The sequence below is a fragment of the Anomaloglossus baeobatrachus genome, chromosome 5 (genome assembly GCF_048569485.1).
Source record: "Anomaloglossus baeobatrachus isolate aAnoBae1 chromosome 5, aAnoBae1.hap1, whole genome shotgun sequence".
Classification (NCBI taxonomy): domain Eukaryota; kingdom Metazoa; phylum Chordata; class Amphibia; order Anura; family Aromobatidae; genus Anomaloglossus; species Anomaloglossus baeobatrachus.
In genome coordinates this window covers 432,357,853-432,370,631 of record NC_134357.1, presented here as the reverse complement: position 1 = coordinate 432,370,631, position 12,779 = coordinate 432,357,853, and the positions used below count along the sequence as shown (strand labels likewise).

Genomic DNA, 12,779 nt, shown 5'->3' with positions numbered 1-12,779 from the left:
TCTCCTCATTGGCTGCCGTTTTTCTGTCTACATTGCCATAAATGTTGTCTGGCTAACTACATTACAGATTGGCCAATTCAATGCTTGAGTATCTGAGGTGAAAGGCGCTGCCTGAACTACAGTAACACAGTAACAGTCACACAGAAGAAAGGCCAGACAAACCTGCCAATTACAAAAGGTTCGGCCAACAACCCTTTATGTGTGAAGGCGGTTCCAACTCTCCCCAACACATGACACCAGCATAAAGAAGGTTAGGACATGCTGAGTTTAGAAAAAATAAGACACCACTAGAGATGCTATTTCTTCTCCTCTTTCAAAACACATGTGCGCTCAGTCAAATCGAGTGCGCATTGAGTATGTAGAGAGATATTAGAACAAATAGCTGATGAGTGAAAGCTTTAAAAGTGGGAACACTAGCTTCAAGGGGTGGTCAATGGTAATGGTGCTGATAATGTTACCCAGACCCATTCAGAATTGAGGCACATCAGACAACCCTCCACGCTGCCAGCAGAGTAATCAATGGGAAAACAAAGCAATGCAAAGCTTTGCCGTATTTATATTAATGATTATTTATAAAAACCAGTAAAAATGATATTGCCCAGACCCCACAATAGGGGGCATCCTTACCATCATCTACAGCATATACAACCACTTTGTACAATGTCTGGTTAACGTAGGGAGATTCTCTGTCCAGCACTTGAGTTGTCGTAAGGACTCCGGTATTTTCATCTATGGTCACCCACCCAGCAGGATCCTCAGCGATTTTATACCTGTCAATCAAAATAGATCACTGCATTAATTGAACCATAGTAGTCATCTAGTTGGAGAGTAGACTATAGCCACGATCGCTTCGCTGGTTATCTGTGCCATCAACATATCTTTTGCTAATTCCATTATCCACCACTTTGCTGGACTATTCGTTAAGTCTTTTTTTAAACCATCCTGGAGCTCTATTGATCTTAATAATTCTTAACCCCTTAGAGACCTGGCATGCTATGTATGTATGTATGTATGTATGTATGTATGTATGTATGTATGTGTGTGTGTGTGTGTGTGTGTGTGTGTATGTCTGACCGCTAAAGGAATCCGCACCATCGCATTTACAATCACAAAATTTTGCACTGACAGCTCATTTGACTCAGGGAACATCATAGACTATGTTTTGAGGGGACAATTTAACCCCATGTTTTAGTTATTCGCCAAAAAATGTGTTTACATTAAAAAGTCAATGAAGCTGGGAGCTACAGGTTATTAATAGGAGCTGTGATTGGTTGCTATAAGCAACAAAGGACATTGTAAGTATAAGAAACTTATGTGTGAGGTAATATGATTCCAGTGGTGAGACGGATAGCGAGAGAGCGACAGACAGAGACAGACAGACAGACAGAGATACAGAGAGAGAGACAGATGTAGAGATAGAGAAACAGACAGAACGAGAGACAGGGTGAGACAGAGAGAGAGAGACTGAGAGAAAGAGAGAGACAGACAGAGTTAGAGAAAGAGAGACATATGTAGAGATAGAGAAACAGACACAGCGATAGACAGAGCGAGACGGATAGAGAGAGAGACTGAGAGAAAGAAAGAGACACAGACAGAGAATAGAGAGAAAGAGACAGAAAGAGACTGAGATTGACAGACAGATAGAGATAGAGAGGCAGGCACATAGGGAGAGAGATAGACAGAGAAACAGAGAGAGAGAGAGAGAGACAGAGAGGGAGAGTGGGAGTGAGACAGAGAGACATTTAGTTACTATCTCGGACAATGCTAGGTACTACAGATAGTAGATCATAAAACTGGACAGAACTGAATGTTATAACTTGGCAGCAGCAGATATCAGAATACGTGGCAGATTGTGGATACCTGATTTTATTTGGTACTTTATCAGGATCGGTTGCATTAAGCGTTCCCAGGACAGTGCCCGGCTTCACACCTTCTTTTTCTCTGATTGTTTTACTTGCAGGAAAGAAAATGGGAGGATCGTTTGAGTCTATTACATTAACGTTAATGGTTGCATTGCTCCGGACTACATTTTTCTCGACCTTGAGTTTGCCATTTTTACATGCGTAAAAAGGTTCTTCGTTCTCTACAGATACAACAATAGTTTTCGAGGCAGTTGCTTCAAAATCCAGAGGCTGAAAAGAAGATAAAAAGTTGTGAAAGTTCAAGCGGTAATCACTCATTAAATATTAGTACAGTGGAGTGTTGCGCTATAGAGGAATATTGAAATGTAGCAGATTGGAGAAGAAGTTTCTGAGACATATCTGCCGTATGTGAGGATACTAAATGGCTTGAACCAAACATGCAATTTTTCGAGTTAAAGCCAGGAGTGGATTCAAAAGAAATGAAAAATATTAAAGGGAATCTATCAGCAGGTTTTTGCTACGTAATTCGAACACACCGGTGGAGGGTCAGGGGGATATTACAGGTGGCCCTTGCCCGGTTTCATGACCCCGAGGTGTCCACAAAAAGGAGAATGGCGGATGGGATGAGGATGGGTGATGATGAGGATGTTGGGAGTTGTAGTAGTTGTCTCGTGACGCAACTTGCGGTATGCGGCCAGGGATTAGCCACCACTGCATTAGCTGTCCTCTGGGGCGGATGGTGTCGCAGCTAGGATGGTTCAGCTTCCTGCAGGTGAAGCTAGGCCCCAGGGAGGATGATACTGCTGGTAGTGGCCGTTGGTGCCAAAGCGCGGAGTGATGGCAATAACGGGACAACACAGGGGGCTGCTGTCAAAGTTCTTTTTACTCACAGTACTGTCGGCAGCCTTGGAGTGCCGGTTTTCACAGTGATGGGCCCCAGCCATTCCCGGGTAGTTCAGAGGCCACCACCGGTGTTGTGAACTGAGAGACCTTCCTTTCTGTGCACTTTAGTGTGGATCACCATGACTTGAAGTTACTTGGGGACCTCTGTGTTCTTGGCTTTAGTTCCCGTCCACAGGCAGCGCGAATCCTGTGTTAGGCCTGACGGTAATCACGACTTCTGGTTCTATGTGCTGCTGTGCCCTGGGACTTGTGGTGGCCAGAGTGACATGAAATCCCCCTGTCCGGCAGATTCTGGTGGCGCAACCTGAAGTGTACGCCACCTTAGGGTTCTGCACCCTAACTGTGCTGGTACTGAGGGAGCTATTGAGCTCTACCTCCAGCTACCATGTTGCTCCTCTGTCTCTCCAGCTCACCCGGTAAAGTCTCCTGCTTCCTTCCAATCGGGCCAGTCCTAACAGGGGAACTCTGAAGCACTCTCCCCTGCGACCGTATTGTTCTGTGTTCCAGACTATTCTGAGGTAAAAGTCTGCGTGTTCCTCACTCCCTTCATGCTGCCCCCACTTTCCTGAGGACTCACTGGTGCTGGGGAAGTCCCGTTGTTATGGTGACCACCTTTAGCCCAGTTCCAGTGACTGGCTGCTAAACTATGTGTTGTGTAACTGCTGACTCACTTCCTGGCTGTGTTGTGTAAGTGAAAACTAGTGGTTATCCTCTTCCTTACCCGGGATGAGTATTGCACCTTAAGTCAGATGCAATACCCTGTGGTGACTGAGCCTCAGGGGCACCACATTCCCCCACAGTGAATCGCAGCACTCCCGGGCTGCAACAAAACATAAATGTTAAAATTTTGTTATGCAGAAAAACATAAACACTCTTCCGTTTATGGGAGGCAGGATCACTTCAAACGTTGCAAACATAATAAAATAATAACTCTTAGCAGTTCTATAAAAACTCTGTACACTTTTCACATAAATCACATAAAAGCAGTAAAGGAAAAATAGCAGAACAGCATACAAAGGCAGCATTTCAAACATTATAGTGGAATAAGTAAAACCTTTGGCAAAAAAACATCATACTAGTAGCAATATTCAACAGAGTCCATGGTCCCTTAAATACGTGCTAATCATTTGCAAAGGCAGTCCTGGCCACGCATAACCCAGTAGTCCATTTTATCAAGCAGAGGAAACAAAAAAACATTCAGTACTTTCTATAAGTGCTATCAGATCTGTTAACTATATACATCTTCTCAAATACGTTATATTTACATGCCTCTCTGTTGCACTCCAGGTGCACAATTCCGCAGCCAAGGACACTCCAGGCATCCAGGGTTAAGGACATTGATGGCAGCCGGTCTCAGTGCGGGCCACGTCACCGGAGTTGCTTTCGGGCAGCCTGGGGAGCACATCGCTTCTACCCAGTGACTCAGGTTCCTTCGGTCGTCGCTCACCATGGCTCACACCCGATCCGTCCGTGCCACCATCACTTCTTTTCCTGCCTCCTGGGGAGGCGGTGCTCCCAGATCTTTTGGTGAGTTTCATCTTTCCTTAGTAGTTTTAGGGTGCGGGCACGGCGTTTCGCACCACGCTGCAATCCCACCCACGAAGGGCGGGCGCCCCCAGTCCTTTTGGGTACACATGGAACTAGTCCTTTTTATCAATGGATGCCAGTGTACAGTCCTGTCCGTTAGGCACACAGTACCCGCGGCCACGGTCATGAAATCCTGTTCCCAATAAACATTTCACACAGTCAATAGACATACAGTCCATGAGGTGCACAGTACCCGTTGTTTCGGGAACGGAATCCTGTTTGTGACGCCAAAATGGAGCACCCCACGGGATCTTGGGAATACTCATCACCGGGCCGGTGGAAGGTCATTGGGTTGTCATGGGTGCCCCTGGCCCGGTTTCGTAACCCTGAGGTGTCCACAAAAAGGATAATGGAGGATGGGATGAGTATGGGTGATGATGAGGATGTTGGGAGTTGTAGTAGTTGTCTCGTGATGCCACTTGCGGTATGTGGCCAGGGATTAGCCACTCCTGTGGTCGCTGTCCTCTGTGGCGGATGGTGTCGCAGCTAGGATAGTTCAGCTTCCCGCAGGTGAAGCTAAGCTCCAGGGAGGATGATGATGGTGGTAGTGGCCATTGGCCCCGAAACGTGGGGCGATGGCGACGGCAATAACGGGATGACACAGGGGGCTGCGGTCAAAGTTATTTTTACTCCCAGTACTGTTGTCACCCTCAGAGTGCCGGTTTCCGCCGTGATGGGCCCCAGCCATTCCCTGGTAGTTCAGAGGCCACCACCGGTGTTGTGAACTGAGAGACCTTACTTTCTGTGCGCTTTAGTGTGGATCCCCATGACGTGAAGTTACTTGGGGACCGCAGTGTTCTTGGCTTTAGTTCCCGTCCCGTCCGCAGGCAGCGCGAATCCTTTGTTGGGCCTGACCATGATCACGACTCCTGATTCTATGTGCTGCTGTGCCCCGGGACCTGTGGTGACCAGAGGGATGTGAAATCTCCCTGTCCGGCAGATTCTGGTGGCGCAACCTGAAGGCTACGCCACTTTAGGGTTCTGTAGCCTAACTGCGCTGGTACTGAGGGAGCTATTGAGCTCTACCTCCAGCTACTGTGTTGTTCCTCTGTCTCTCCAGTTCACTCTGTAAAGTCTCCTGCATCCTCCAGTTGGGCCGGTCTTAACAAGGGACCCTCTGAAGCACTCTCCCCTCACACACACATTTTGCATCGTCCGTGGTGTAGGTGCATATGTGTGTGCATGTGTTCATGTGTGTTTTTTCCATGTGCTGTTCCATGTGACATCCAGATAGCACACAGACAGCATGAACTTCTATATTTACCATTGCTTCTGCTGCCAGGTCCTCGGTGGAGTGAATATGCATGAGTATAATGAGAGGGCCCAGAAGCATGTGAAAGCAGCACTAAAGACAGCAGTGCTGGAGACAGGTAAGTATAATAATGAGTATAATAATAAAATAATATTATTTCAAAGACACATGTTTTCTCCAGTACGTGTCTTACTGATGTCACATGGATCACATCGTTGTGTGGTCCGTGTAAGATTAGTACTGCCGGAGAAAAATGGACACGTCGCAGTGTCAAGCACGTCCGTGTGAAAACACAGAGCTGTGCGCAGACCCATTGATTTTAATGGTTCTACATGTGTCCGTGTCTCCGATCCATGTGAAAACAGACATCACACGTACCAAAACACGGACATGTGAAAGAGGTCTAAAGATGATCTTTGCACATCAGATCTGAAGGATTCTATTTATTCTATTCTATTGATTCCTTTATGGAGGTGCATTCCGCTGACTAAACCTCAGTTCCCTTTACAGTGGAAAAACCTAAAATGTGTCCTAAGAGGCATCTTAATCAAGCATGGTCCCAGACATAAGAGGGAGAGGGCTCTGGAGGTTGATGAATTTTTACGTCAGATTCACTCACTAGAAATATCACATAAGCAAACATTTTCCCTTACTATTTTAGTCAATTTAACAAAAAAAAAATATTTCAGGGCTATTTTAGATCAGAAATTCATTAGCCATAGAGAAAGGGTCAAAAATTTTATTATGAGACATCAGATAAATATGGGACGCCACTCTCAAGATTGCTTCACCCTAGATATTCTGCAATATAAGTCCCATGCGTCAAGAGGCATAATGGTAGAAACACTCATAAACCGGAAGAAATTATTGATATATTTCGTTCCTACTATAAGAAACTATATATTATCAAAGACCTTCCTCCTCCAGATCTCTCTACCAGGATTAAAAAATATGTTCCGGAAATTTCCTTGCCTTCTTTGGATAGTAATGTATCTGTTGCGCTGGAGGATGTTATTTTGGACGAAGTGGTGGGCTCTGTAATTCAGTGTACATTTTCTGGTAAATGTTCTGGTCCTAATGGCTTTATTCCTACATTTTATAATTTTTTTAAAGAACAATTAACTCCATTAATGGCTAGAACATTTAACTCTTTAGACGAAAACACTTGTTTTGCCCCTCAATCCTTGGAAGCACACATTAGTGTTCTACCTAAGCCAGGAAAAGACCCTCCTGTTGCAGCTAAATACAGGACGATCTTGTTGCCGAATGTACTGTAGATATTAAATTATATTCAAAGTTACTGGTGGATAGACTTGCTCCACTGTTGCCTCTTATTAATTCAGACTGGGTGAGCTTTGTTAAAGGGACTAAAGCAAAGGACAACACTATTAAGACGACGCTTATCATTTCTACGGCTGTCAGCTTCTACTCCACTTGGCCTTCTATCTGTTGATGCAGAAAAAGCCTTTCCACTGGGGGGGTTTATGTAAGAGGTGTTGCATTGGGAATAGGTCCTCGCTTTTTACAGATGATTTTAGCTTTGTATAAAGATCCCAAAGCTCGGGTTCGCACTACCGGTAATGGCTCACTGGCCCTGCCTTTCAGGATTGGTAATTTAACTAAACAAGGCTGTCCACTTTGTCCTCTTCTATATGTAATAGTAATAGAACACTTAGACAATGCCATAAGAAATTACATCAAATTAATGGGGTTAAATTAGGATCTGAGGCCTATAAAACTGCTCTTTTTGCAGCTCTTCTTTTCATCTCCAAACATCAGATCTCTCTTCCTGATCTAAGAAAGAAGTTTGATTGAAATTGCTTAGAAAGCCAAATGTAAGTAAATTATTCTAAGACAGAGGCCTTAAACATCTCACTCCTGCAAGAAGTTGTCCAACAGGTAATGGATAACTATCCCTTTAAGGGCAGAAGGCATGAAATATTTGGGAGTGTTCATTCCATTTGATCCCTCTAGACGAGTCGAACTCAATTATCAGTCTCTATTAAACCATACGTTAAAGATCTCACAACTAGCGATGGTCGGACTCGCAGATAACCTGGAATGGTGTGTCTAACTGGGTTCAAAATAAACTCGGTTCCAGCCCGGGATTGATCCCGGATATCTGGCTGGACACCAGTCCCATTATACGTCTACGGGGACTAGAATCTGGCAATTAAAAATGATGGTAGAAGGGAATTTCGAGTATTGATCCAGATTTGGCACTCAGGTAATGCAAAAAAATAAAGGAAAAATAAAGAAATAATAATAAAGCAAGTGCACTATACTTACCGAAGCTCCGGCACGGCTGTAATGGCTTCCTGGGCGCTCATTCACTTCCGGGGCCACTCAGCTTCATTGCATATGCACTGCTTTCCCACCGGCGTCTGTGATTGGTCGCAGTCAGATACGCTCTCAGAATGAGTGGCAGCCTGTCAGCTGACTGCTTCCAATCACAGACACAGTGCGCGTCTATCATGGTATAAAAATAGATAAATAAAATATTTGGTGTATGGTCCCTTATATTATGATACCCAGCACAAATAAAGTCTATGGCTCCAGGCTGCAGCCCCCAGCAGTGTGCTTATCTTGGCTGTGTATCAAAATAAGAGTAAGTGCCTGCAACTTTTTTTTCTTTTTAATTATTTAAATAAATAATTAAAAAAAAATGGTGTACGGTTCCCTTCAATTTTGATACCCAGCCATGATAAAGCCCGACAGCTAGGGGATGGTATTCTCAGACTGGGGAGAGCCATGCTTATTGAGCCCCTCCAACCTAAAAATACCAGCCTGCAGCTGCCCAAAATTGTCACATTCATTAGATGTGACAATTCCAGTACTTTACCTGGCTCTTCACAATTGCCCTGGTGCAGTGGTAATCAGGAAATATGGTCTTAATGTCAGCTCACAGCTGCCACTAAGCCCTAGATTAGTAGTGGGAGGCATCTATGAGACCCCCCATTACATCGGTAAGTAAAAAGAAATAAACAGAAACTGAAAAAAACATTTTTTTATTTGAAATAAAGAAACAAAAAAAGTATCTTCTTTCACTACTTTATTAACCCCAAAACACCTGTTCAGGTCCAACATAATCCACACGAGGTCCCACAACACTTCCAGCTCTTCTACATCTGAAGTCACAGAGCGTGATCATGGAACATGACCACCCGCTGCGGAGTTCAGGCAGAGACTGATCAGCGGCGATGTCACTCAGGTAAGTTGTGGGCACAGCTGGAGGTTACCATGGCACTCCACCCGGAACTCCCTAAGAATTCTGGGGCCGAGCCTGGCACTCGGATACCTTTGAACCCGCGTGGGTCCAGACCTTTGCAGTCCTGGTCTGCCCATGTGACGCCCTGGACTAGCCAGGTAGTCACATACATACCAACACACACATCCCCACCCTAGGCAGTTACAACAGTCAATCAAAAACCCTTGTTGCCTCCGTCCAGAGTCTGATGTCCACACCAGGTGGGGCGGAGCCAGGCGGTTGGCCCCACCCACCGAGGAGTTCACAGACCTGGAGGCGGGAAACGTTTGAGTTCAGTCTTGGAGGTGAAAGTGAGAGGAGTGAACACTTGAGGTGTCTGGGTTGGAGCCCAGACACTGACAGCAAGGTTGGCAGACGGTGGTGCTGTCTGCAGGAGTTGGGGGAACTCCGCAGAGCCGTAAGGACCGGGGTCGGGCGTCGGCCCGCCGGTACCGGACCGGGGAACGGAGTGAAGCTAAGCACACAGGCAGGGCCATCGGACCCCGACCAGGCTTGGAGCCGCCGTCAATAGTCAAATCCGAATGTGACAGGAACCCCAGGGGTTTCCCAACTACTAAGTCCCGATTGAAGGCAACCGTCCACCCAGAGAGGATATACAGTCACCGCCACAGGCTAGAGATCCAAGGGCCAGCGCCTGCGGGCAAAACGGGCTCCTACGGCACCTATACGCCGGGGAGCGGACTACCGGTGGGCAACCACAGGAGTCAAGAACATTCTCAAAGGTGCAGGGAAAGACAGCCACCATCAGCCGTCCGAGGAGATCACAACAACAGCACTGCAGCCGGCTGCGGGACCCGACCATCCGGCCGTTTTGGTTTACCTACGACTCTGTCAGTGATTGTCTGAGTGAGTACACCAGTGCCGTCCGGCACCGCGCCGCGCAGTCCCTGCACCCCAGCCATCCAGCCTCCTCGTTACACCATCGGGCCCCAGGATCACAGGATCACCAACCCCTGCCCACGGAGGGGACAACATCTCAGCTGCACCCTACCATCTCTCCCGGGATCCCCGTTACCAGCAGCGGTAGTGCCATTATCACCACGACCCGTGGGTGGCGTCACGAACAATCTCCCTAAAAACATACCATCCCCATTTCACTCACGGGTGAGGATAACTGCTCGAGTCCCCGGGTCCGGTCCACCGCTCGAGTCACCGAGTAGCAGCAGCAGAAGCCCCGGACCCGAGCTTGGCGAGCGCGTCCCCTCTGCCCGCGACACCCATCACTACTCACAACTTATAGTAAGTTGAAAATGTCTTGGTTCGGAAGGATGAACACTATCAAAATGGACATTCTGCCTTGATTCCTATATATCTATCAAACTGTCCCCATCTGCACTCCCTACAGTTTTTTTCCGCAAGTTACGATCTGCTTTTGTTAAGTTTGTCTCCAGTAAGATGAGACCTAAGATAAGCATGCAAACTTTAACTCGGCCTAAATCTTTGGGTGGAGAAAGTCTTCCTGGCTTCAAAAGTTAATCTCATGCTGTTATTCTAGAATACAGAGAATCCAGAGACCAAGCAATGGATTAATCTGAAACAGGAGGGTTTGCCGATTCTCCTGAAACATGAACCATATTTATGGTTTTCTAAAGGTACATGACCCTTTGATAGATGGCCTATCTTTTTTAACCTTAAGGTGGCTTTATACACTGCAACATCGCAAACGACATCGCTGTAACGTCACCGGTTTTGTGACGTTATAGCGACCTCCCCAGCGACATTGCAGTGTGTGAAACACATCAGCAACCTGGCCCCTGCTGTGAAGTTGCTGATCGCTACAAATCGTTCAGGACCATTCTTTGGTCCTTTGTTTCCCGCTGTGCAGCAAAGTCTCAGTGTGTAAAGGGGACTTTACAGCGACTTCCCTTTCAAAAAGCTGCTTTACAACGTCCCCAATGACTAGCTAGGTCGTTCTGTAGGTCCGGATCGCTGTTGCGTCGTTGGCCAGGTCTGCCTGTTTAACAGCTCACCAGAGACTTTGTAGCGATCCCGGCCAGGCTGGGATCGCTGGTGGGATCGCTAGAAAGTCTCAGTGTGTAAAGGGGCCTAAAGAGACACTTCCAGTCTGGTACTCTCTCAGAGGTAGATTGTTCACTGATAAGTCAATTAATCCTATTACATCACTCTTTTACAATCACTATTTCCAACCTGGATTTTTGTGTAGTTATTTTTAGGTTAGGGCCTATGTGCTCATGTTCTGATGTAACAATACTGAAATTTGAATATGTCTTACTTGATTGTCAGATATGCTATATAATTTATGCTACGTTACTCTGCATTATTGTATTTTTTTTTTTTTTTTCAATAAAAATAGACTGAACATAAAAATAAAGTTGCCGAATCCTTCTCCATCCTGACATCATCCACCGGGATCAGTTAGGAGGTCCCTATACACAATAAATGACAGGCTGCTTACACAAATTGTTGGGTTTTGCCGATTATAATCTAAGGTACGTGGCGGTCTTTACATAATAGAAATAGATCTTGCAGATCCTTACCGATATAATATTGAGAATTCCTTCATTGGTGTCCGGATCTGTCGTAAGATCGTAATTATCTTTCTCATTTCCAGATAAGATCTTGTACTTTGCTCTCCAAGCTGGTGTCTTTGGCGCATCCTTGTCTTCTACTTTTATCCGGAAGACATCATTCTTGACTATCCCCTCATTAACAGTGACCTCATACTAAAAAGGAAGATGGGATACATATGCAGACCGAAGCTTTAATATTTATTTTCAGAGGCCAAGTATTTATGTTAGATCAATTTCTTTAAATAAAACATTTTTTTTTCAACTGTTGTTTAAAATGTCATAATTGATGTGTTGGGAAATATTTGTAATATGACGTACCTACTTGGCAAGAGATAAAAATAAAAAAATGGCCATGGTCTACAAGGAGATGTAATTTTAGTCAAATTTAACAAGAAAAGAGCCTGAAAATTGGATTAAAATGGGGTTAAATTTACAATACAACCAGTGGCGTTCTCTATTCCCTGAGGAATCTCTTGAGACTTCAAAAGGATACCAAATGGTCTTACTAAGGACTTATTTTTGTGCACAAGAAAAATTACTGATCGATTCCTATCAGTGTTTTGCATCAGAATTTTTATCAGTGCTTGGTCAGGGTGTCCCATTTTTACCCTCAGATTTTCATCATTTTATTATGTATAAGAGAAGTTTTCTCCAGTTTCTTCTATCAAACAAACATGAAAGTTGGACAGCACATGGATGGCATCCGAAAGCTGTCGGAATTTTTTACTGACCCATACATTTGAATCGTAGAGTTTCATACATGACTCTGAACAACCACATAGTACACATTCCCATTATGGTCTGTCAATAAAAATCATGGGTTCACACCGTACCAAAACTTGGGAAAGTCATGGCTATAAATTGCAGACATAACTGGCTCTGTGTGGTTGTCCGCATTGAATTGGTGTGCTGTTTGGGGAGACGCAAACCATCTAGGGAAGGGGCCCCGGACTGCTGGCTGAGGTGGTGTTTTTTGTGCTTAACTCTCCCTTGGCAAATTGAGTGTGGGAGGGGTTAACATGGGTAGTTTAGTGTAAGCCTCTTGCAGGCTCCTCCTTTGGCTTGTTATTGTTGTTAAAACCCACACATCCCCTGTTTCAATGTATTTACAGCCCCTGATAATCCCCTTTTAGGGAAAAAAAAATGCACTACCCCTTAGGCTTATAGGGCAACCTCCAAGGCAGAGCGGCCTCTTTTCTGGCATAGGCTGTCGGAGATTCTTGCCCTCCTTTTTCTGTGTGATACCCCTATTTGTGTACTAATATATTTTTCTTGTTTCAGTATTGATGTTCAAGTCACAGCCGGCGGTTAAATTATGGAAAGTTAAAGTGAAAATATGGGACCAAGAATGGACATATCCTCCGGGAGCCGAAGGG

General features: G+C 45.3%; 1 protein-coding gene across 1 annotated transcript in view; it reads right to left on the bottom strand.

Moving 5' to 3' along the window:
• CDH26 (cadherin 26) overlaps positions 1–12,779 on the bottom strand; it is a 144,102-nt gene that overhangs the window by 55,520 nt on the left and 75,803 nt on the right. The window contains exons 8-10 of the mRNA XM_075350387.1: positions 11,371–11,556; positions 1,861–2,132; positions 628–770 (exon numbers count right to left, since the gene is read on the bottom strand). Coding sequence (XP_075206502.1) covers positions 628–770; positions 1,861–2,132; positions 11,371–11,556 — 601 coding nt within the window. The remainder of the gene's footprint in view (positions 1–627; positions 771–1,860; positions 2,133–11,370; positions 11,557–12,779) is intronic.